General features: G+C 39.4%; 1 protein-coding gene across 1 annotated transcript in view; it reads left to right on the plus strand.

Moving 5' to 3' along the window:
* The window catches only part of DPYD (dihydropyrimidine dehydrogenase), a 344208-nt gene that overhangs the window by 260173 nt on the left and 61505 nt on the right, over positions 1-22530 (plus strand). The window contains exon 19 of the mRNA XM_086463055.1: positions 17143-17285. Within this exon, the coding sequence (XP_086319181.1) occupies positions 17143-17285 (143 nt within the window). The remainder of the gene's footprint in view (positions 1-17142; positions 17286-22530) is intronic.

Here is a 22530-nt window from a genome sequence, read left to right on the forward strand (position 1 = left end):
AATCAGTAATTGTAAGTGGTAAAGCATATGGTCATGGGCTGGAGCACAAAGAAGGTAATTTCAGATGGTAGGGTTCAGGATGGCCTGGGGGTCTGCAAAGCCTTGTTGCCGTGTACGTGCATGATGGATTCGAACTTGAATACAGGTTATGAGAATTTAGGGTGCTTCAATATAGGAGACAGAGGAAAAAACAGATGAAGGAAATAGGGTCCAAATTCATGTGAGTGCAACTCAGTGTTACAAGCTCCCTGCTGTTGATGGTGCATGGCCCATAATTATCTTTTCTGCTGACTTCTTATTCCATACCTGAATCAACAGCAGGGTTTGTGATACAGGTGGTACTTGAGAGGGATCAATGAGGCAACTGTCTTCTGTAGAAAATTATAAGCTGTACCTGTCACTCACAGAGCAGAAGTTCTAATTGTAATTCCCCAAAAAACCCCTCAAGTATCTGGCATAGTTTGTAAACAATTCTGATTAACAATTGTATCAGCAGAGGTTAAAACCCCTGAGTACTGACCTGGTGTGTCTTAAGCGTGTTCATTTTTTTCCATATCTTACCTTGCATATTGATTTGCTCTAGTCACCAAGTGGCATATACTGGTTTTAGAGCCCATCTGTATTCAGTGGAGAACATATTCTTGTCTTACCTGAAGAATAAACACGTTTTTACATTCATTAAAAAAAAAAAAATTGCAATACATTTAACATCAAAATATGAGCTAACAAATAAATAGAAAAATTACTTCTTATTTACCATTTGTTAGCATGGAGGTTCCTGCTGTTCTTCCTTCTCTCTGTGGGACAGCTGTGCTTGCAGGATAGGCCGACTGACTACTGTCTTCCTCTGTCAGTCTGGGGATGCTACCACTGCTGACAATATACCCCAACTTCTGTGTTGCGTGCTAGCTCCTCCACCTGGTTCAGTAGCTGCAGTAGCCTCAATGGCTTAGGCATCTCTGCGAGGATGTTGGGGCTCCCGCCGGTCTTACTACCTACAAAATAGAAATGGGTCAGGAAGAGGCTTGAAGAGAAGGTTTCACAGTTACATAAAACTGCACTTGCTGAGGTTAATCCAGTTACAGGGTATTTTGACAATCAGATACGGGGGTTTAGGAAAAAAAGAAGAAATAATCCTTGGAACAACTTTAAACCCAGAGCACTGCTTTACATCCAGCAGCACCAAAAGGACATACTTAACGCAGTTATTGCTGCTGTCCTGCTTCCATGTAGGAGTAGGCATTGAAAGTTCTACTACTGGTTAGCTATGATTTATGATGAACTCGCCATAGTGAATACATCTTTATTCACCTAAATCCTGCTAACGTTCTGTATTTTTTAGTGTCCTACTTGAATGATGAATAAATCCTAATGCCAACTTCACACATAAAATACAGAACACAAAATATAGCAGATTTGTTTAACTGGGTAGATCCTGGGTTTGTATTTCACGGGGCATCACATCATCCCTGATGAGCTATTGCCAGAAGCATTTATAACAGTATTTCACAACCATCAGCACATTTTTTTTACCTTTCAAAAAAATGCAACTAATATATAGTAGTCAGCTAAGGGGTCTGCATTTTAATATGCCTTTTCGTGCAAGCGTTGTATAGAATGAGCTATACAGATATCCTGCTCACACAGAGGATATACAAACGTATCCTACAAAATCTTTTAGGAAACCTGCTGTAGTAATTTGGTTTTCCAATTTATCATCAATTTGCAGTTTATACATTGCCAGGTAATTGCAAATGTCTTCCCTATTAATGTGCACTGTATAACCGTCTTTACTAAGTCCTGTTTAAATCCCAAAAGGCACTCATAGTCAGCGATTGAGCCACCATTATTTGGGTTAACTGAGAGCCGACTGTGAACTGTTGAGCACAATGTCCCACTGTTTCAGAATGAGAAATCCATTGCACAGCTGTGGCAGATTTATAGAGAGGGTGTTTTTAATGTCATGAGATCTGTCCATAAAATATAGGGTACCACACCTGACACAGCACTGAGGTAAGGCTGATGCTGTGAAGAACTTTGTTACAGGCAGCTCAAAATGAGGAGAAAGATGTGGGGCTTTTTGCAAGCAGGCATGCCAATGAAGACGTGGTTAACTGTGTTATGGTGGTATCTGGCCATTTATATATGTTTCATGGCCCTGTTGAGTGACATATTGGTTTTTAAAAGAATGTACCCCAGTCCACATTTTGGCTGGGCTGAGCTTATTTTACTCCTTGTCAGTTATTGCTGTGCCTGCACTGTTAATGCCATGTCAGCTGCCTGTCTATTGAACACACCAGCTTTGGAAGTATTTTCACTGATTTTTGGATATATGCCCACTCATGAGCTGCTTAAATTTTAATAGGGAGTACTCAGTGAAATCTTCTCATTCTAGGCCCTGATAAATTCTGTGCATCAGGAGCACTTGCAGAGAACGTATTGCCAGACAAGGCTTTTAAGAATCAGTTGCTTTTTCTTATAAATTGATCAGCTTCTTCAGAGCTTACTGAAGGTAGGATTTAAAGAATTCAGACCTCCAAGGAGGATCTGGTGGCAACTTATTTTCCCTAAGAAATATTTTGAAAAAGCCTGCTATGTGGTACAATCCCGTTTATAGAAATAATGGAGATTGCTTGCATCTTTGTTGTTCATAGAAACACATCAGAGGATCAGTCCTTGGCAGCTGTCCAGAGAGGAGGTAAACCCTGCCAGAGGCAAGGAAGTCGCCCCAAGTCTTGCTCCATCTTGTTGAGGGCAATTTTAGGAAGGAGTTCCCTCCTGCATGGGGCTGGCACACAGATTTCTTTCCAATGTCTTTATTTTTCTTTTCTTTCAGGCTCACCGTTTCACAGCTCTGAGAACATCCCCAGCTTACTGTTAAAGTCAGATAGTGTGGGGTAGTAAAAGGGGACTCAAAAAGAAAATAAAATAATCACTCTTACAATCTCTTTTCCAAACTTGGACTTCTTCCAGTACCATCTCCGATGTCCTTTGCTATTTCTCTCTGTTTCTCATAAATAAGATTCACTGAGCCACAGGTTTGCTGGGCAGGGAAGGCAGGCAGGAGTGGTGCTCTCTTCTGCTTACCTGCATTGCCTTCCTGAGCTGCCGTTACTGCCAGGACACCTCTGTGACCGAGAGCCCTTCTGGGCTGTCCCCAAAGAGGCCAAGGACTTGCTAAGATGCAGCTGGTGATATGCACTGGGGGTTGGGGATCTCACGGGCAGCTGTGAGCAGACGTGCTAACCAAGTAAAGCTAAGGGTTATCCCGCTGAACTTCAGGCACTTCACTAGGAGACTCTTAAGCTTCTACCTTGTCACTGTAAGGAGACGGGCATTCTCAGGCGTGGACTCCTTTCTCACTCCATTGGCTGCATCAGAAATTTGAGGTTAGTATATTCCTAATTTAGATACCTCTGTCGAATGCTTAAGATAGTGTATCCCTACATTTTGTGATGAAATTCCAGTTGTTAGGCAAATAAATGTTTCGGAGTTTTTCTGGTGCAGGTTAGACTGCCTTTTTTGAAAACACGGATGTACCTTGTTTTAGCCCAGTCCGTTTTCTAATCTGATATCACAGGAGAAAGTGATATTTGTATGCTTGACATTAAAATATCTTCCAGTCACTTAATGTAAAGCATCTGGTGTTTTTCTGTATTTTAATAAGCCCTAATAACAGCATTGCAATCCCTTAATGCTGTTTCTCATATTCTTGTTACAGTAGGTATATGGCACACATCTTCTGGTTTAAAAAGCTCAAAACAAATTTCAGCAATTTAATCTCAGTGTTAGAAAAAGGATCACAGCAGCTGCTATAGTATTTTGTGTTTAAGCTAGTTTTTGTAAAGACTCGTGACACGCTCCCTGGGAGCTAAATATTGACAAGCATGCTCTGGCAAGCAAGATCAAGCTTGGTGAGTTAACACAGCTCAAGTCTCTGCATTGACACTGTAACCCAAGTCTGAAAACTGTTAGCCTGCACCATTTATTTTGGCTTTATAGGTGATACTGTCCACTTGAATTAGGATTTTCTACTGTATTTTTAATACTGTAACTGTGGATTCATATTTGATTTAAGACCACAATATGTGCAAGGTTGCTTGTACATCAGTGTTTGATGACATCTTCAGTAATGTATTGTGTATAGAATCACAAATGACAGCATAAAACCTTCGTGACTTCAAACCTTCAAAACAGAAGTAAACATCGAGCGTAAAACAATTTTTAAATCACATTTATCTGTAGAATATATAAAATCACATACTGTAGAAAACACCATGTCCTAAAACAGTGAGTCTGTGAAAGCTTGTTGATCGAAAGTGAAGCCTGGACATGTATTCCTTATGGGATATAATTTAGGAGATTAATTTTTATTTGCGTTCCATAAGTAAAAAGAAAAATCCACTTTTTTCCTTATTTTAAGTGCACCATGTTTCTAGTGCTTGTAGTTTACTTTTTGAATTTCTGAATAAAGAACTTAAGCCTATTTGGGCTTCTAGTAAATTTGGCATATACACTAAATTGATTACCAGATGCATTGTGCAACATATGGCATTGTACAGTCTTTGTGTGCTTCATAGTATTTTCTTAAATTACCAGCATTTGTTTTGATTCCAAAAATGCACTTGTCTGGGCTCTCTAGCGCTTTGGACTTAAATGCTGGCTTTTCAGTGCTGAACAGATGTGCTAGAGTTTCGCATGGAACATTTATGCTTTTGTGAGTCTTCCTCTTTGAGCTTTCCACACACAGTATTATGTCGGTGATAGCTCATGCAAATGGCATCTCTTCATTTTCATATGTACATTGATTGCTTAAAATGACCTTCGGAATTCCTAATAATTCTGCATGACCAAGAAGAAGAAGAAAACAACCCAGTTTTGCCCAAAGATACTGCCCCCAGAGTGAAGCATTTCTTTCAGGTTAATTTTATTTTAGGTCAGAGCAAAACAAGAAGGAAGGAGAATGTAATTCCTTTGTGGGTGACGGCAACAGTCAACAACAGTCCTGTGTGCTTCTGTGAACGGCCATGTTCCCATACTTGAGGCTGTGATTTGAATGGACATAAAAATTCATCCATGAAAATGCACAGAATAAGGTGCCCAAGACATTAGTATGTGATTTACTTCTGAGAGGAGACCACTTGAGTTGGTTTACAAAGCATACTTCTAAAAAGGTATCCTTTAAATTACCAACAGTTTTAGAGAAAAGGGCAATATGACACCCTGGGACGAGGGATTTGTGACCAGAAGGGCTGCCTGCTGCCTCTTCTGCTCAGGTGGAATTGCTCTCCTCACACACAGATTTCTAGGCCTCCCCTTGCACCAATTCTCTTCTGTGAGATAAAAATATTGTACCTTTGTACAGCTTTTGGATGTCCTCTCCCAGAAGGCACTGCGTAAGTGCCAAATATTTCTGGTATGTGTTTAGCAGCAGCAGTATGTGTCCTGATCAGTATTTTAAAGTCAACAAACACTTCGTGGGCCCCTGGCTTTCTCTAATTGGCCTTTGATCACTGAAGACCAGTGAATGCAGTTTAAGAGTTGTGTTGCTCCCAGTTTTCTTCAGTGGAAGCTGAGGGGATGAGTAAGTACATAAATTGAGTCCCTTACTCACCCTCTGAGCTGCCGTCATTGGATAAAATTTAAATGATCTGGCAAGGCAATGCTCTAAATTCCCTCGCATCCCCTTATGTTACTCTGAATACATCATACAAATGAGTATTTAGGCCTATCAATGCTCTTATTTTTTATTCATGCAGAAAGCAGAGTTATGATACAGGTGTATAATCTCATCTTGAAATCAGCATTGACTTGTGTGGCTGATCACAAGCAGGACGGCTATAACCATGTTTTAATTACCAACCCTTGATAATATATCCAGAGCTAGTAAGGGCTTCTGCAAATAAGGTTTGTGCTTCCTTTATGCCACAGATAGGTTACACAGCATGGACGTGCAATTATTTTGCTTTCTGTTAAGGCATTAACTCTTCCGCTTGCTGTACATTCTCAGATAAAGAAATGGCATGAAACTTCCTGTAATTGTGAAGGTTATTAAAAAGAAGGAACAGAAGAAAAAGCCTTTCTTTTAAAATTGTCATCTGTGCGCAGCCAAGGTCTCAGCTAAAGCCAAGGTATCAACTCTCTGTTAGGGTGGGGAGGGTCCTTTTATGGAAAACTAAGTATTGTCATGTAAATTTAATTACAAAAATACCAAAGTGTAAGGAACTAAATATTTAGAAACTTATGTACTAGTTATAAAACCATAATTATCAGAAAATGTTCTTGTGTAACAAGCACTGCACGTCTGTCATACAGTGTTTTAATGTCTACAGTAGTTATTAGCTGAATATTTCCATTATTACCATTCTGTGAGCAACTGCCATTCTTGAAACTGATTGATGTTTAGGAATAAAGCACTTTTATTACATGTTGCCAACTTCTGAGGACCAATCTTATAACCTACAGTGCCTTCAAAGGAGTGATGATACCTCCTTTTTCTGGAACTAATCACATCTGAAGAAAGTGAAAGGGTGAAAACATTTTTTTTTTTCTGGAGAACCTTCATTGCATTGTACACTATTCTGCTACAAAATGATTATAGTGTTTTATCTGCCAAAGGTGACACTAGGGGAAGATAACTTTACAGGAAGAGAGATGTTTGAATATAGGCAACTAGCACTGTGCAGTGGCTTGGCTCGAGGCAGTGAATTTATTTGTGGGCTGATGAAACTGTGGTATCAATTTTTCATTGTCTGGGTGCAAAACAGTCTTCTGACAGGGTGTGCTGGTTGCAAAGTCTTCACTAACATTTCATTAGTTTAATTTGTGGGTTTGTGCTCAGTACAGACCAGCACACAGATCTGCAATTTCAGGGAAGAAAAAGTACAAGAAAAAATAAAGAGAACCCCCCACCAAGTGTTTATCTTCTTAAGGCCACACTGTCTTGCTAGGGCCTAGGCAATCTCTAATCAGGCTTTAAGAGGTTTTCAAAGGAGGAAAGCTGTAAGAAAACATTGCAAGCAAGTTAGCGGTAAATATTGCTCAGAGGGGACTCGTAGTGTGTGGAGGTTTTGTGCATATTTTGTGCATTATTTAAATTTCTGCATCTTCATCCTGCCTCTATGCCTTAGAGACTGATCTATAAAGGCATAGTGCCCTCCGGCTCCAGTGGGAACTACCAGAGAATGGGAGCTTCTTGTGCTTTCCTCCCAAAATAAGGCAGATAAAGAAACTGATGCTTGTTTAACACTGGCGTATAATGTCCGAGCTCAGCTTGTAGGAGCAAGTTCAGATGCTGATGCTAATCTAAACCCACCAACATGAAGCTCTCAATGACTATATTTGTACTTAGAGACCACCTAAAGTTGGAAAGCTTCTGCTCCAAAGATCCTTCAGGTGTTAATAAATAAGGCACATCTTGGGAGCTGAAGAATCCTCCCAAGAAACTATTTTCAGCAGGATAGAGCAGGAACCCAGCTGTTCTCTCCTAACTCATAATTCAATCACCAGATTATAACTGGTCCTGCAAAAATCACATCCCTTCCAGCCTTCACTATGAACAGCTCTAGTTTTTGCTCTTGTTCACATGAGTCTCTCTCTGCCCAGATCCAAAATTGTGAAGTGAAATTGTCAAAAGCCCCCATACTTTGCTTCTTTTCCCAACCTCACCCTGGTAGCAGCAGCTTGCTTTCCAAATATCTCAACAGACTCCGGTATGGCCCTTCTTCTTTCCAAATGATGGTACAGCCCACCAGCTTACAGACACATGCAGATCCCCATGAACAGTCAAGGTAGGTAGTTTCCATTTATTGCTGGGATAAAAAAAAGTGTCAAATAACTTCCTACTCATCCTATGGCAAGCAGATGAGTAGGGCTGGGTGCTTCAGCTACCTTAGCTATAGCTATCAGTTCTCCTACTCTTGGTTGTGTGAGCCTTGAGAAACGGGAAGTGTTGAAATAAATGGCTATGATACACATAGTGTTGAAATAAACATTTATTTTAACACATTGTATGTGATGAGCCATTTATTTTAACACTTTTCACTTGAAGTGTTGAAATAACAGGTTTTATCAGGGGATGTGTCATCCACTGTTTTATGTATATGTGAATATGGAAATACATCTGAGTGTGCATGTATATATATACTCACACAGATTATATGGATATGTAGTAATAATAATATGGTAGATGCGTGTGTAGACACACACTATTGCACAGGCAAATACAGTATTTTCTGCTGAAATGGAGTCATTTGTTTCACAAAAATTTTGTGTCCATGCCATCGTATTTTTAATGTATTTTATGTATCTATAAATAGATCTAAATATATCCATACATAAAATTGTATATTACTAGATAGTAGCAACTGGATGAGATAGACAAAATAAAATAGATAAACCCCAAAATAGGATAAGAATGATCCTGAGTTATGTAAAGGAAGAAGGAAATATTCCATCTGAGCTTTCTAAATCTGGTTTCTTTAGTTGTCTGTACTTCCATAAGCTCAGCTTTCTGTCATGGACTTCTTAGACAAGTGGTTATTAAACAGTGCAAGGTATGCTTCAGGTTTTGTAAATAACCTGAAAAGTTGTTGTACTGCATTTTTTAGTAATGTTTTTTATTTTTTAATACACTGCAGGAGCCTCAATGCCCTGCTCAGCAGCCGGTTACCACTCTTCCAGTGTGTCCTCAGATATACTATATTGCCTTTGTATGGTTAGAATTATGTATGTGCTGAAGTGCAGGCACAGACACGTAGACACACACGCATGTCTCCCTTTCTGGCACCAGGGTCATGTTGACCAGGGTAGCTGTTGTTGTTAAGGAGGTTAAAACCAGCTCAAAGGTAGCGCTGCCTCTGAGGCTGACAGAGGCGAGGCTGCCTTTGAACAAATCTGTAAGCTTCTGGGTAAATAGCCGCAAACCCTTCTACTAGACTTTGAGTTAAACACATCTGTCTCTGCACCAAAGTAAATAGGCAGCGAGACCTACCGTGTGTTAAAGTGAAGCACTTGCATCTTTTCGGGGAAGGATTACCCGGCAGAATTTGGCAGGAACTCATTTGTCCCTCTGTGATGGCTACAAAGGTCTGGTCTGGTAACTGTGGGCAGTGTTTCTTAGATGGGCTGTCCCTTCGCTTTTATGCCGGTCTAATTCACATGTCTTTTTCCTTGTGCTATGTTGGGAGCGTACCTCAGTTATTAGCACTACTTTTATTATTTTGTCATTACTGTTGTATTGCTATTTGTTTTATCTCATTAGCACTACCGTTCTCTTGGTAAAAGGCAAGTTTTGTCTTAGCCCAGTGGAGGAGTGCAGTGCAAAATGTGCTGAACTTCCTTCAGCAGCACACTGGGCTCAGCTCCGCGGCCCCAAACCAGGTGACTCAGACTTTAAGTCGTGATGGGGAGCAATAACGAAGCAGTCAGGAAAAAGAAAGGGCATACCGAGCCGACCAAAGAACCTCTAAAGCGTCGTGTGAGACAGTTTCCAGCTGCAAGCCAAACCAAAGTAGAAAGCATGAATGAAATTAAATAATAAAAAACTGATAAATGGCAACAGAAGATGCTTTGTTAGATTTCATGCAGATCACCAGAAATATTGATTTTTAGTGGATCTGTAGTTTTCAGTGAGAGAATGGCTTTGTTAGAAAATGTTTAACCAACTCTTGCAGCAATTGCAAAATAATTTATATATGCCCTCTTGATTTTCCCTACTGAAGTTCAATATGAGTGAAAAGTCCCCCAGGTCTTCCTGGGTAAATAGTATTTACAGGTAAGAAAAATTTACTTTTTCCCTCTCTCCTTCTCTGATTCTGACTTTTTTAATTGAGGGAAGTCTCTGATGATTGCTAAACATTTATCGAATGAGAACTCTGGTGATTTTATGAACTTTCAGCTGAAAGACCATTAGTGTCAATTCAAAAATGGTAAAAATAAATCCTAAAATGGACACTGACTTTTCTCTGTGCTTACAGAAGTTCCACCATTTTTCTCTATTTGGGTATGATTTTTTTTTTTTTTTTTAAGGAAACATGAAGCAAAATGGTTACTTTTTTTTCCCAGTCATAGGTTGGTCTCAAACAGTGTGTAGCTATCCCAAATAGAATCAAATGAGAAGTAAGCTTTGAGATAAAAAGGAAGGGGGAAATTGTTGTCAGAGAAAATATTAACACAGCATCAGTTTAACCAGCCATAACTGTCATAGTCAGTCACAATATGCTAACAAAAATTAGTAGAATGCAGTCATTCAATATGGTTTCAAGAGCCAATGATGGCAGAGTGAAAAAGAAATTGTTTCAAATCTGCAGAATCATTAACTTTATTCTAAAGTCTTAGGTTAAAGTCCTGACTTCATTCTAGTCAGCAGAACCTTTGCCATTGGTTTGGTAGCGATGACAAATCACGCTTCACAAATTATTGATAAAATGAAACATTAGGTGGCCATTGCTTTGAAGATGTAGGCTAACTGTTGTAGAGACATCGCATAAAATGAATATTCCCTCGAATGCTCCATTTGGTAAATGAATAACTAAAAGTTTTGGTTGGCAATAACGAGAGCCTGAGAAAATAGCGCATTATTATTAATGATTTTGGCAAATGGCTATTAACGTGTGACTAGTAATAGACTGAAGGACTGACCAGGCTGTGAAATAGATAGGGAGCAGTGAAAAGAGTCTTCTCTGGTTCCTGAGAAGTGTTGGGCTGGGCACCGTTAAAGCCATGGTGAGGTCCATCTTGAACTTGCTCTTTGAGCACTTCCTGTAGTTTTTAGTGCGCTGAATATTGTGTGTCCCATTTGGGGACCTCATAACAGCTGTGGATAGTCTTTCTCTCTAAACATGTCTATTCATTGGGTTTTCTTCTGCATGTAAATGCATTCTCTGGCCATTTTGAAGGATGTGCCTGCTACACTGTTTCATTAAACTGCCGCGTTATCGGGTAATTGTTTAAACATAATGCCATAGCACTATCAAAAGGAGAGGTGAACTAATGGCATTTGCAAATGTCAGGGATTATCTTAACACTTTTATTATAGTTTATAAAAAGTAGGTTCAGGGCATTCCATGGCAATTATTTCCACAGAAATTGGTTATTTAAATAAATTGCTAATTATCTGGATATGACAGTATTGAAAACCCTGCTAATGAGTTATTTGATAAGTGTAGCTTATGGTGGCCACCTACAGGTGGGAGAGAGAAAGGACATACAGAATAATTGCAATCAGGGGAAATGCAGTACAAATGACTTGTGTATAACCTGCACATTTCCCTGGACTGTTTGCAGATGCGAGATATATATATATATATATATATATATTACTTTTATCACCAGGACTAGGCAGCATACACGTTATGCAGAAAATGGCTTAACAAAGAACTATGTTTTCTGTATTTTTTTCCTAATCCCCAAACTTTCTTATCTAGTTGCTTCCTGCAGCATTGGATTGATTGTCTACAATGCCTGAACTTTCCCAGACCAATTTTCCCTTATGTAATGCTTTTTCACCCAAGTCCAGTATTTGCTGTCATTGGCTTCTTTTGTCATTAGCTTTATTAATTCTAACAGTCAGGGAGATAACAATGTCAGCTAATGTTTTCTGAGAATGTATTTACAGAGGGAGGGAGGGTGATGTTGCTTAGATTTTTGCGTTTTTTTTTTTTAGCAGCACAGACTTTATCAGTAATTTATTAATCAAAAATAATGTATCAGCTAATTTTTCTTTGTGGTTTAAATCTGATAGTAAATTTGTAAAGAAGAACTGCAGTGTAGTATAATATAATGCAAATTAAAAATTAATTTTACTTTACAATGCACAGAATGGGGAGAGTTATGACCCAAATTCGTTTTTATTCCATCTAGTAACCATAGATACAAAAATTTGCTTTTAACTCATCTACTAACCAAAGGTATAAGAGTTTGCTTTCCTTTTAAATCTGTTTCTTTTGTTGATAGAGTTTGATAAAGACCATTCAGACTGTTTCAAGATTCAGGCTCGGTGTTATCAGTCTAAATGGATTCACCTCAGTTCTCTTGGCTTTTTTTTAATGGACCTGGATCATCTTTACCTAAGGGACGATTTAGAGCTGCTGCAAATATGTGTTAAAGACTTTAAACTACCACGTTGTAGCAATATATTGCAAGTGAGAATATGGCCCAGTATTCAAGATGTCTAAGACTTTTTTTCCCCATTGGTGGATCACTGGGATCAAGAAGATCTGAATTGTTTCTGCTAGGAACTTCCAAAGATACTGGGTTGCTTGAAGCTTAATGCCAGGCTTCTCTTTCTTGAAGAAAGCATGAAGTTTGGCTCTCAAGCCTCAATCTAGTGAACATTCTTGCTGCTTGACAGGGTCGAGTCCTCTGGGGACTCCAAGGGCTTATGAAGTTATAATAAACCATGTGTCTTCTGACATTGTAAAGGGTTTCTTACTTCCTAAGGAAAAAGAAACAATGAAACAAATAAGTAGGTATAATACCTCTCATCAGATTGTCATCAGTCTGCTGTCCTCAGAAGACAAGGGCAGCTCTGCCTACCTGCGCTATCAGGGAGAGGCACTTGACTGATGTGTGTTCTGCTTCTCCTTCATGTTGTATTTTGCCTATTGGATTTCCTTGAATGCAGTCCCCGATAGTCAGGAAAAATCTGACATTTTATTATTTAAAAAAAAAAAAAAAAAGAAAGAAAACCAAAACTCTTTGTTTTAAGGCACGAAAAAGGTCAAGGACTTTGCATCATATAATTATTTCATTGTTTAAATCTTTGTATAATAGCAAGTATTTGTTCCATAATTAATGAGAGACTTGAAAGAGTGGTTTTCAGTAGAGGTTTTGAGTAGCATGTCATCTCCACCAGGTATTTTTCTGTCTGTCTTCCATTTTCAAATCTCACTCCCCTGCTTGAGGTCTGGATAAATGGACTTTGTTTATTAAATCTCATTATTTTACAGAAAGGTAAATGATAGCCATATCTAGCATCTGGTAGCAGCTGTAATGCTATCAAGAGAGTACCATATCAGCAGTTTCCCCAGCTACGGTTGCTTAACTAGTGGAATTACAGGTCCCAACATGTCAAAGTATGTGGTAGAAGCTTATTTTTTAGCATGTGAGCTTTCAAATGCGTGCTGGATTTGGACCTCAGCTTCTTAAATACCATTGGATTTATCAGACAACATTCTGCAAATTCCCACTACTACTTACACCTCTTTTAAAATTTGGCATTAAATCTCCTTTATTTCAACCTTTTAAAAACTCTTTCTCCACAAATCTCTGTAATGGAATTTATTACCTTCCTGTGACACTCATATGAAAATGCAAGAGAATAGGGAGTCCACATCAAATTCAATGCTCATATGCCTTTTTTAAAAATTATTATTTGCCTTTTTTTCTTTTAATAGCTTGCCATCACTATTGTTTGTATTTTTTTCCTTTTTTGGGGGGTGAAGGGTGGGCTTTAATCTGGAAGGTTGTTTCACCATTTCATTAGGCGGTAGGATCTCAATCACCAGTAAATGACATTGCATTCCAGACCAGCAGCTTTTATTATGGAAGGAAGCTTCTGAACTGTTGATCAAGAAATGCATGAGAGAATGGCTGCACCTTCTGATGTGCTTGTTCTGTGTTCTGTAGACTAAGGAAAAAAATTCTGGGATGAATAGTGACACCTCAGTCAACCCTCTGATTGTCATTAGAGCCATTTATTTACGCTCATCAGAAGCACTCCTGAAATGTTTTTAAATTCATTTGGGTGAATTATAGATTAATGGAATACTTTTGCGATCGTACCAATTTATCACTAATTTACTAATCACCAAATGTAAGTAATAACTCATATTATGAATATCAAGTGCAGCTAGCACTAAAAAGTACCTGCGCTCCATAATAAATTCCAAGTCTCATTGCCGTCTCTGCTAGGCTTCATCAAATCATATGCTTGATTTCTTTGGGCTGAATGAAGGCCTTGCTGATTATCTATTGTGCTGAAACCTTAAGTAAACTGTCATTTGCTCCTTTTCCTTTGCTGACCATTGTACAGAGATGGTCATTTAAGTGAGAAGGGGACTAATTTAATCAGACTGAGGGAAGGAACAATTATATTCTGGAAATATGTTCTCATGGAACTCTTTGCTACAAGTTATCATTAAGGTCAAGGGTCTATAAGGCTTAAAAACTGACTGAATGCAAACTCTCAGAGTTACATTGGGGTTAAAAGAATACAAGCCTTCATGCCTCAAGGCGGATGCCAGTTTTTAGCTCATGCAGATGAGGAAGAAATTTCCCTCAAGCCACACGATTTCAGAGTTACCAGCGTCTGTATTCTTTCACCTTTCTAAAAAATAACTGCCTCATCACAGTGAGATCCTGGAGCAGCTGTGTTAGTTCCTGGGAGCAATATAGCAAGTCTGATGCTTACCTGTAGCCTCAATTTCAAACACTGAATATTTGAAGAATTTCATGGACTAGTGTTTTTCGATGAGATTATTTTCAGTGGCTATGGCTGTGTAGTGTATGTCTTGGCCTGCCTGCTCTCCGAAAGGCTTTATAAATAAATCCATGACAGCAAGCAGCATGGTTCCTTTTTTTTTTTTTTTTGGGGGGGGTGTGGGGGGGGCTCAAGCCTTTCTCTAAGAGTGGACCATCCATTCTGTCATAATGTTTATTCTTTGGACATAGCAGTCATACTTTTCAGAGAATCATTCTGTTCCTTTCAAGTGCATTACAACTGATCTAGATCAAATGATAGCAAATAGTCATTAGTGTCCTGTGGAAAGTTCCTGTTCAGCTCCAGCTCCTTTCTGTGATCTGTCCTGGTGTGATCTTAGATTCTTTTAGGTGGTTTTGGTGAGATATGTAATTTTTATGAACCAGGCTCTAGTTTTCACCAAGACACACTGATAGTGCTCCTTGGCTTAGGCTGTCCATTTATACAAATGGAAGTTTATATGCGGAAAACATTATAGCTGTATGTAGTCTCTGTTAAACTTGCAAAAAGTATCTGCGTAAAGCTGTGAGCAGTCCTGATCCTTAACACGAGCATGGAAGAATATCCAGTGTGTCTTGATGGCAGGTAGAAGAGTCTGTCTGATCAGATAGTGAGTCTTCTGGTTTTTGCTCAGGCGCAGAGACCAGCTATTGAGGAATAAGGAGGTGTTGTATTAAGTATGTAATGAGAAGGTGTCTATCCTGAGGCAGCAGCATTTGGCATTGCCCAAGGAGATAATTTTGTGCTGAATCCAGAGCAACAGAGTCAATAGAGGCTGCTTACCTGAGCTTTTGGATGTGAATGTGTTTAATATTGATGGGCCAGGGTCTCCTGTGAATTCAGTGTTGTCTGTCAGGGTTACAGTGAGGGGCAGCGGTATGTTACAAAAGGCAATGTGAGCTGAAGACAAAGTATTTTTAATGGTTAAGACAAACAAAATTTCAGTTTTCTGTAATGGAAAATTACCGTGAAAAAAGAGCTTTTTGACAAAGTGACAGTGCAGCTGTCCTGTTTGAAGCAAAACATGACAAGTTTTGTGACCTTAACTTGTGTGGGATCATTCTCCTCATTGACCCTTCCAGCTACTCCAGGGAGGTCTCAGCTGATGCACAAACCAGGAAGAGGCTCTTTCTAGAGAGCAGAATCCTGAGCCAACAGTGGGTCCTTCACAGAGACCAGTAAAACTCTGCGTGAGAGGAAGCACTGATGGGAACACTGGAGGGAGGGTGAGTGCTGGGCTCAGTGAGACAGGGCTGCTTGGAAAAAACAACTTACCCTTTATTCAAGTCTGTCTTAAAAATCCACCCAGCAGACTGCAGTATTTCTGTCTCAGAAAGGATACGGAAAGAATGGCAACACAGCTTGTTTGGGTTGAAGAAGTTTTGTCTGAAGGAATAAGGATGTTGGTCAGGCATCGAAGCAGAGGTGTGGCGATGCAGCAGCTACTGTTTCTGCATGGGCTTTTTTTCCACACACACTTCCTAGTTGTGATTTCTTCTTCCTCTTGCTTAGTTCATTGCTTTGGTTTTACTTCTTTCTTCCCTTTTGGTTATTCGCTCTTGCAGAAGGTCAAAGCATTGAAGATTATAAAAATACCCGTGGACGGTGTTCAGTAGTATTTCATGTCATGGTATTTCCCCAAGTTACCTAATACAGTACAAAAAAAAAATTTTTAAAAAAATTACTAACACTTCCTTGCATAGGTTGGCAGCCAGTTCCTCTGGGAGCGATGTGTCCCTCCCTTACACTACTGTATTGTTGTTCAGTGATGGCATAGAGTCATCCTAAAGGTTCTCTAAATTAAGTATAAATTTTAAGAATACGGGAGTTATCTAGAGAAATACCAACTAGCCTGAAAAATAAATAACGGAAAGTGTCAGCTGCCTATGCTATCCATCATTTAATGAGCAGCATCCATATGCATATTTAAAATACTTGCATGCCATCAATAGGGTGTAGCCAAAGCAGATGCATTGCAGACACAGTGTATTGAGGCTTTAATCATGATTCCTCTAAATGTAGCAGGGAGTTGTCTGACTCAGCCTCTATATACCATTTGAAAATGCAAGCTCCAGTCTTGGAGATACAACCATGAATGAGTATATTTTATTCTTTTGAGCTTCTGACTATCATGTTAATAGTTAAAGGGGGCTTACTTAAAGGATTATCCGAATCTACAAACATCCAAAGGGGAAACGTACTAAATAATATATGAAATGTTGAGTGCAGTGAAATGGCCCTTTTAAACAATTTTTAGTCAGACATAAACAAATGAGATGGTCCCTCTTACTTGGACAACATCTGTGTTCAAAAAATCAACCTGATTCTTTATGTGGAAACACAGATCTCTGTCTACAGTGTAATGTATGGTAAAGTATTGCTTTCTGTCTCAGGCATCGTTAGTCTTTGTTTTGAGCATCAGCTAAAGTGTTCAAGCCAGCTTTGCAATGTTTGTCCAAATGTTTCTGTGATTTTCTTTGTTTCAGCCAAATTCATAATGCAAGTATTGATACCACCTGAAACCCACTCGGTGTCAATTTATAAATGAATATGACCTCTACCTCTCAGAATTAGATGTTAGTTCCTGATGTTCCTACCAGGAGGGATGTGCATCAGGGTGTGTTCTGACGTGGCTAACAAAACGTTCTGGTTTTCTGTAGGAAATGCTATTAGGCCCATCGCCCTCCGCGCGGTGTCTGCCATAGCCCGTGCTCTCCCAGGATTTCCCATCTTAGCAACCGGAGGCATTGATTCTGCTGAAAGTGGGCTCCAGTTTCTGCACAGTGGGGCTTCTGTTTTACAGGTACCTTTTCTTTCTTTAAAACATTAAAATTACTGTAATTAAACCCATAATGTATCTTCTTTTCAAACATTAGGATAGCGGGGGGGTTATACCATTGAAAGGATTTTTCATGTTTTTCACTTCATGCTTCTTGCTCAGGGACGTTCATTTCAGTAGGAGTAAGAGGAGTTGCCGAAAAAAGACTTTGGGTGTCACAATACTAACCTGGGAAAAGGCTAGCCATGAATATGTTATCACTTTTTTCTCTGACCTATAGGATTTAAACTTTAAACATCTCTCCCTTATCATGCAAACAAGGCTAACACAGCGTTAAGCTTGAGCTATCTGATCTTCCTTTATTATTTATTATTATATTATTTATATTCTCAGTTTTTGTTTTCTGCAAAGAGCCTTTTCAAGGGGAGAGGGATTTCAAAGACCACTACTTTGGTCCCACTGGGAGCCAGTTTAAACTAAGTCTTGTTTATCCAGGCATGTGTATCCCTTAAGCATGTTTATTGGAACAGGAGGTGCAGAGCTGTGCCTCCAGCATATGGTGCTGGCATTGCAGCCCATTGCATTGGAGTGAGGTGTTGGACCAAATGCAGTAGTTGGGGCTGTTTACATTGCCTGGCGGGTTGTTTTGAGGTCCTGGCCCGTCTGGCGTGGTTGGTTAGTCCCTGTAATGCAAGGAAGCCTTGGTGGCCTGTTATTATGGGCACCAGGAAATTGTCTGGAAATCAGCCCCTTACCTGCTCCACTAGGCATGTCAGGGCACCGTTGCAGTATATATGTTAGAATGGCTGATAAGGAGCAGGTGGTGGTTATGTTATATTATTCCATTACATATTGTTACATTCTGGTAGGTACTCGTCCCCTTTATCTGTGGTTCCCATCATAGACAACAGCAGCTGTGGATCCTGTGGATATCGGCTTTGTGTCACTCCATGGGATGGCTGGAGTAGTTTAATTCCCACAATTCACTTTGACATTAAAATTAGATTCAGTGTGACCATCCCTTTTGCACAGCTATGGTGACTGCTGAGATTAGTCATTTGTTTGCTATGTTTCAGAAAAAAAAAAAATAAAACCAAGGCCAACTCAATAGATTGGTTTGGTTGGGGTTTTTAATGCACATTAAGGTTAGCATCTCTGGGAGCTGAAGTAGAAGGCTACTGCTTTTTTGTAGACTTCTATATTCTTTGGATTTATTAATATAATTTACTTTTTTTAAAAAAAAAAAATTTGTATTAGAATGCTTCAAACTCTTCTTCTGCCATGGACAGATGAAAGATCTACCTTTCTTACGCAATGGTCTGAGAGCTTCTTCCATATAAATACTAAGTAATGGTACAAATTACAAAGCAAAGCTTTTTTGTCTACAAAAAAGTAGGATCGGCAAGGGAATGTTTTTAGTGCTATAGAGGCATTTCATTTGTTATTGCCAATAGAGCTGCAGTTTTGATGGCTTTGTAACAATGTTATGTGATCTGAACTACACAGAGTAGAATGATTTTCTGTTCTACGTCTGCTGTGTCTGTTTCTGGGTGACTAAAAATGAAGTTTTTTAATGTAATTTATGCACTTTTCCTTCCTATAGACTGCGCAGCTGTTTATTTTTTATGATTTCTTTTCTTTTTTGTGGTTTGCCCCAATGGTAATGGGAAATTCTGAAATATAATTTAATGTAGACATCCCTCTCAGTGCTCACAAGAAAGAATATTGGATTTACAAAACATTAATTATTGTTTTCTCTTTGGTAATAATCAAGTTCTCTGGAACTGGCTTCCAGAAATGACTTGTATTTGTATTGGTCTTCTGCCCCTTACCGAACAATTTCTCTTTTAGACAGATTTTCCCAGAGATGGTGAAAAAAAACTCTTTTCTTGTCCTTAGGCTTCACTAGTTTAACTTAAGTCACCTCTAGAACTGATTTTAAACTCCTCTGGATCAAACCGATCCCCAGTTTGAGTGGCTTATTTCTGTTTCACTAAAGTAGGGAAGTCATTTAAACTAATCTGAGATAAATGGATTCTAAAGCTGCTGCCTAGGTAAGGGTCTGAACTAGTTCAATTACATTTATTTAAAAATAAGCCTTTAGTAAACTCATGCAAGATTGTGAGTACAAGCCATAAGACTTTCCCTCATCTTGGGAAAGGAAAATGGAAGGAAGAGGGAAACAATCGATCTGTATAGACAGCCTTACAATAAATACACTTGACTGGGACTAGGCTGAAACTTTTTGCTGCTCAGGCAGGATACATTGTGATAGTCAGAAGAAGACAGCCTCATCTTCGTAAGTCATCTTTGGAAACTAATTAGGATTATGAGAATCATTGCTGCTGGTTTCCTTCTTAACAAGGTCATACAAATAGCCAGATAATATGCTTTTTCCTGAATCCAAATCTCTCTCTCACATGTCCTTGATATCAAGTGCCCAAGTTGTTCCTTCTTCAACAGTCAAAACCTCTGTTGCTTATCATAAGAGCTTCATAGTTCTTCTGGTTTCTCAGTACCAAAATACAGAGCAAGTCCAGAATCTGGAGACTGCATCAAATAAAGTGATCTACTGAATGATTCAGTATATTAAGATTCACTACCTAGCAAGCCCCCAAGTTAAGCAGGTAGAAGCTGGGACTGTGTATACATATCCCATAGCCTTATCTTAAGTTTGCCACTTTTGGAGGTGGTGCTGAATAGACACTTGAACTGACACAATACTGTACATTTTGTGATCTTACTTCACATTTCCAAAACCATGAGGACACCCTATGACTGCTCCAGCTGCAGAAAGCGAGCAGCCCAGGCTTTGGCCATGCTGGAGCGAGCTCTGCATTCAGCTGTGCCGAATGAGCAGTGGTCTCTCAACCTGGGAGCGGGTACGGCCACTGCTGTCACTGCCCCGTTACACAGAATAGCCTGTGGATGTTTCCTGATTAGCAGTATTTTAAAAGGGTAGGGAATATCAGTTCATCCAGCATTAAACACAGTCTGGTACCACTACGCAGCACAGGTTGTATTGGTCCACCCGTGGAGCCCAGCTGCAGAGCCTAGGAGAGCAGCACTTGCCTGGCCGTTGGGCTTCCCTTCATTTCGGCTAGACAAGAGCTCTGTGTCTTCTCTGCCCTGAGAGGGTGACGTTCACGGGCTAAGCTAATACGGAGGCTTTGTGTGAGTCGAATTAATTGCAATGTGGCATATCTCTTGGAGAAGAGGTTTATGAATAATAAATGTACCTCCTTTAAAAGCAAGATCAGGTTTTCCTCTGCAGCTATTTCACCTACAATCACTTCTCCATTATTTTTTTCAATTGCTTTTATTTTTAAAACGTGGGGATTTATTTTCCATTTACAAAATCATCATACACAGGAATGCAAGTCAGGAGTCAGGTGGTAAGCCGTATTTTGATATATGCTCTAACCACCTCAAGTCGTATTAAGCAATTATATTAGGGAATGGTTTGAGGAGAGAGCTTCAGTATTCAAAGTGTGTTCCCTGCCCTCCTTTAGAAGATGGAGGGGAACATCTTGGTGTCGTTACGTGTAAGAAAGTTTTGCAGCAGGTACAGAAAACAAACTGGATCACTGTAGTCCGTAGTAGCTGGGGTTAAAATTTGATACAGCAATTTAACAGAGCATTCTTCCACTTTATGGCAGGAACAGTTGCAAAAAGACCCCACTTGGTTTTTAACTTTTCTTTAAAAGTGCTGAAACATTTCAATCATACTTCAGCTGATTCCATAGCACTATACTTTTTTGTAACATACCCAAATCCACCAATCCCTTTTCAGTACAGGCATGAAATTAAAAAAAATTTACAACTTTATTTATGGAGATAATCCTGCACTCATTGCATACCAAAAGCTCCAGAAATGTCTATCTGCATCTTTCTGAGGTACGGTTCTTTACTATAGGCTTCCAGTGAGGCTGAAGTGTTGTGGGTTTTTTTAAGTAAGCTTTTTTTTAAAGCATCCGTTTGTCAAAATAAGATATATATTGGATTTTTTTGCATCTTTTGCATCATGTATGTGATTTACCGTGTCACATTGATGGTTTGTTAGATTTTTGCAAGGCTTTGAAAAAGCCATACATTTTTCAAAGTCATCTCGCTGTAGGAAATTAAAAATGGAGACAATTATAGAAAATTCCAGTGGAAAGAGAAAATGCATTATGGAAAAAGCAATAAAAGCGTAAAAATATTAAAGTAAAAATCACTTCACAGTAGCCTGTATGATTGAATTGTAGATCAATATTGTGTAGTTAATGCATTAGCAGTAGAGCATTAATTTGCAATTACCGCAGGTGATCTGATCTTCTGTGTTCTGTCCATTGACATAAATGACCTTTTGTTGAAAGAGATTCTGTAGTCATTATTTCTAGCAGATGTAACAAAAAAAAAGGTAGAACAAAGGGGTACTTTCTGAAGTATGCTTGTTTCATGGTAAGGTCTCTTAACATTGTATTCTGGTATGGAATATTTTTGTTAATCTTGAATATTGGTCATTAATGTGTCAAGAATAAGGGTTCCTTTTCAAACAAATTTTTTTCCTTACAAAGTATGGAGGTCACAAATGTCCCCTGTTGCTCCAATATGCATGTCTATAAGGCTTTCTACATAGCACCGATTTAAAATCCACCTGTATAATGGTGCTTCCCCAGAGGACAGCCTGTAGCTTTGCCCCAAGCCCTGTTTCAGACCCACCTTCCCCCATCTCTGTCTCCCGCTTGCCCTGGAGGGGATGTAGTACCTTGCAGTCCTGTTCCTACGGGCGCTGTGCTCTTGTCCTCACCGTGTCGTACTCAGCCCATGCACACCTGCTGCCTACGGACCTTGCTCCATGACCCTCCTCATCCCTCAGGCAAGGGAATAAGGAGGGAATATACCCCACCTCAGAGGCGGGGCTGCCGTGATGCTGCATCTGCCCCATGCCCTTCTCTCCTATCCCACACCAGTTGTGTATGAGATATCAGGGATCTGAGGAAAAACCAAAACCATTCTGGAAATATGACAGCCCATGATAGGAAAGCAATAGCGATAGTTTTTGCTTCTGCAAGATAAAAATCTCCCTCCAACACAGAACGCGGTTGTTTTTATGAGACTGTGGGGTTTGTAACATTTTCAAGGAGCATTCTTGTTGGTACCTCTTTGGAGCCAGAGTCTCAAGGGATTCAGGACAGTTTGATTATTATTTTTTCTTCAGCAGCCCTTTTACTGAAGCATTTAGCTGAGGGAGTTTTAGAACAGCAGGATGGCCCTTTGTGTGTGA

The sequence above is a fragment of the Leptosomus discolor genome, chromosome 3, assembly GCF_034619465.1.
Source record: "Leptosomus discolor isolate bLepDis1 chromosome 3, bLepDis1.hap2, whole genome shotgun sequence".
Taxonomy (NCBI): domain Eukaryota; kingdom Metazoa; phylum Chordata; class Aves; order Leptosomiformes; family Leptosomidae; genus Leptosomus; species Leptosomus discolor.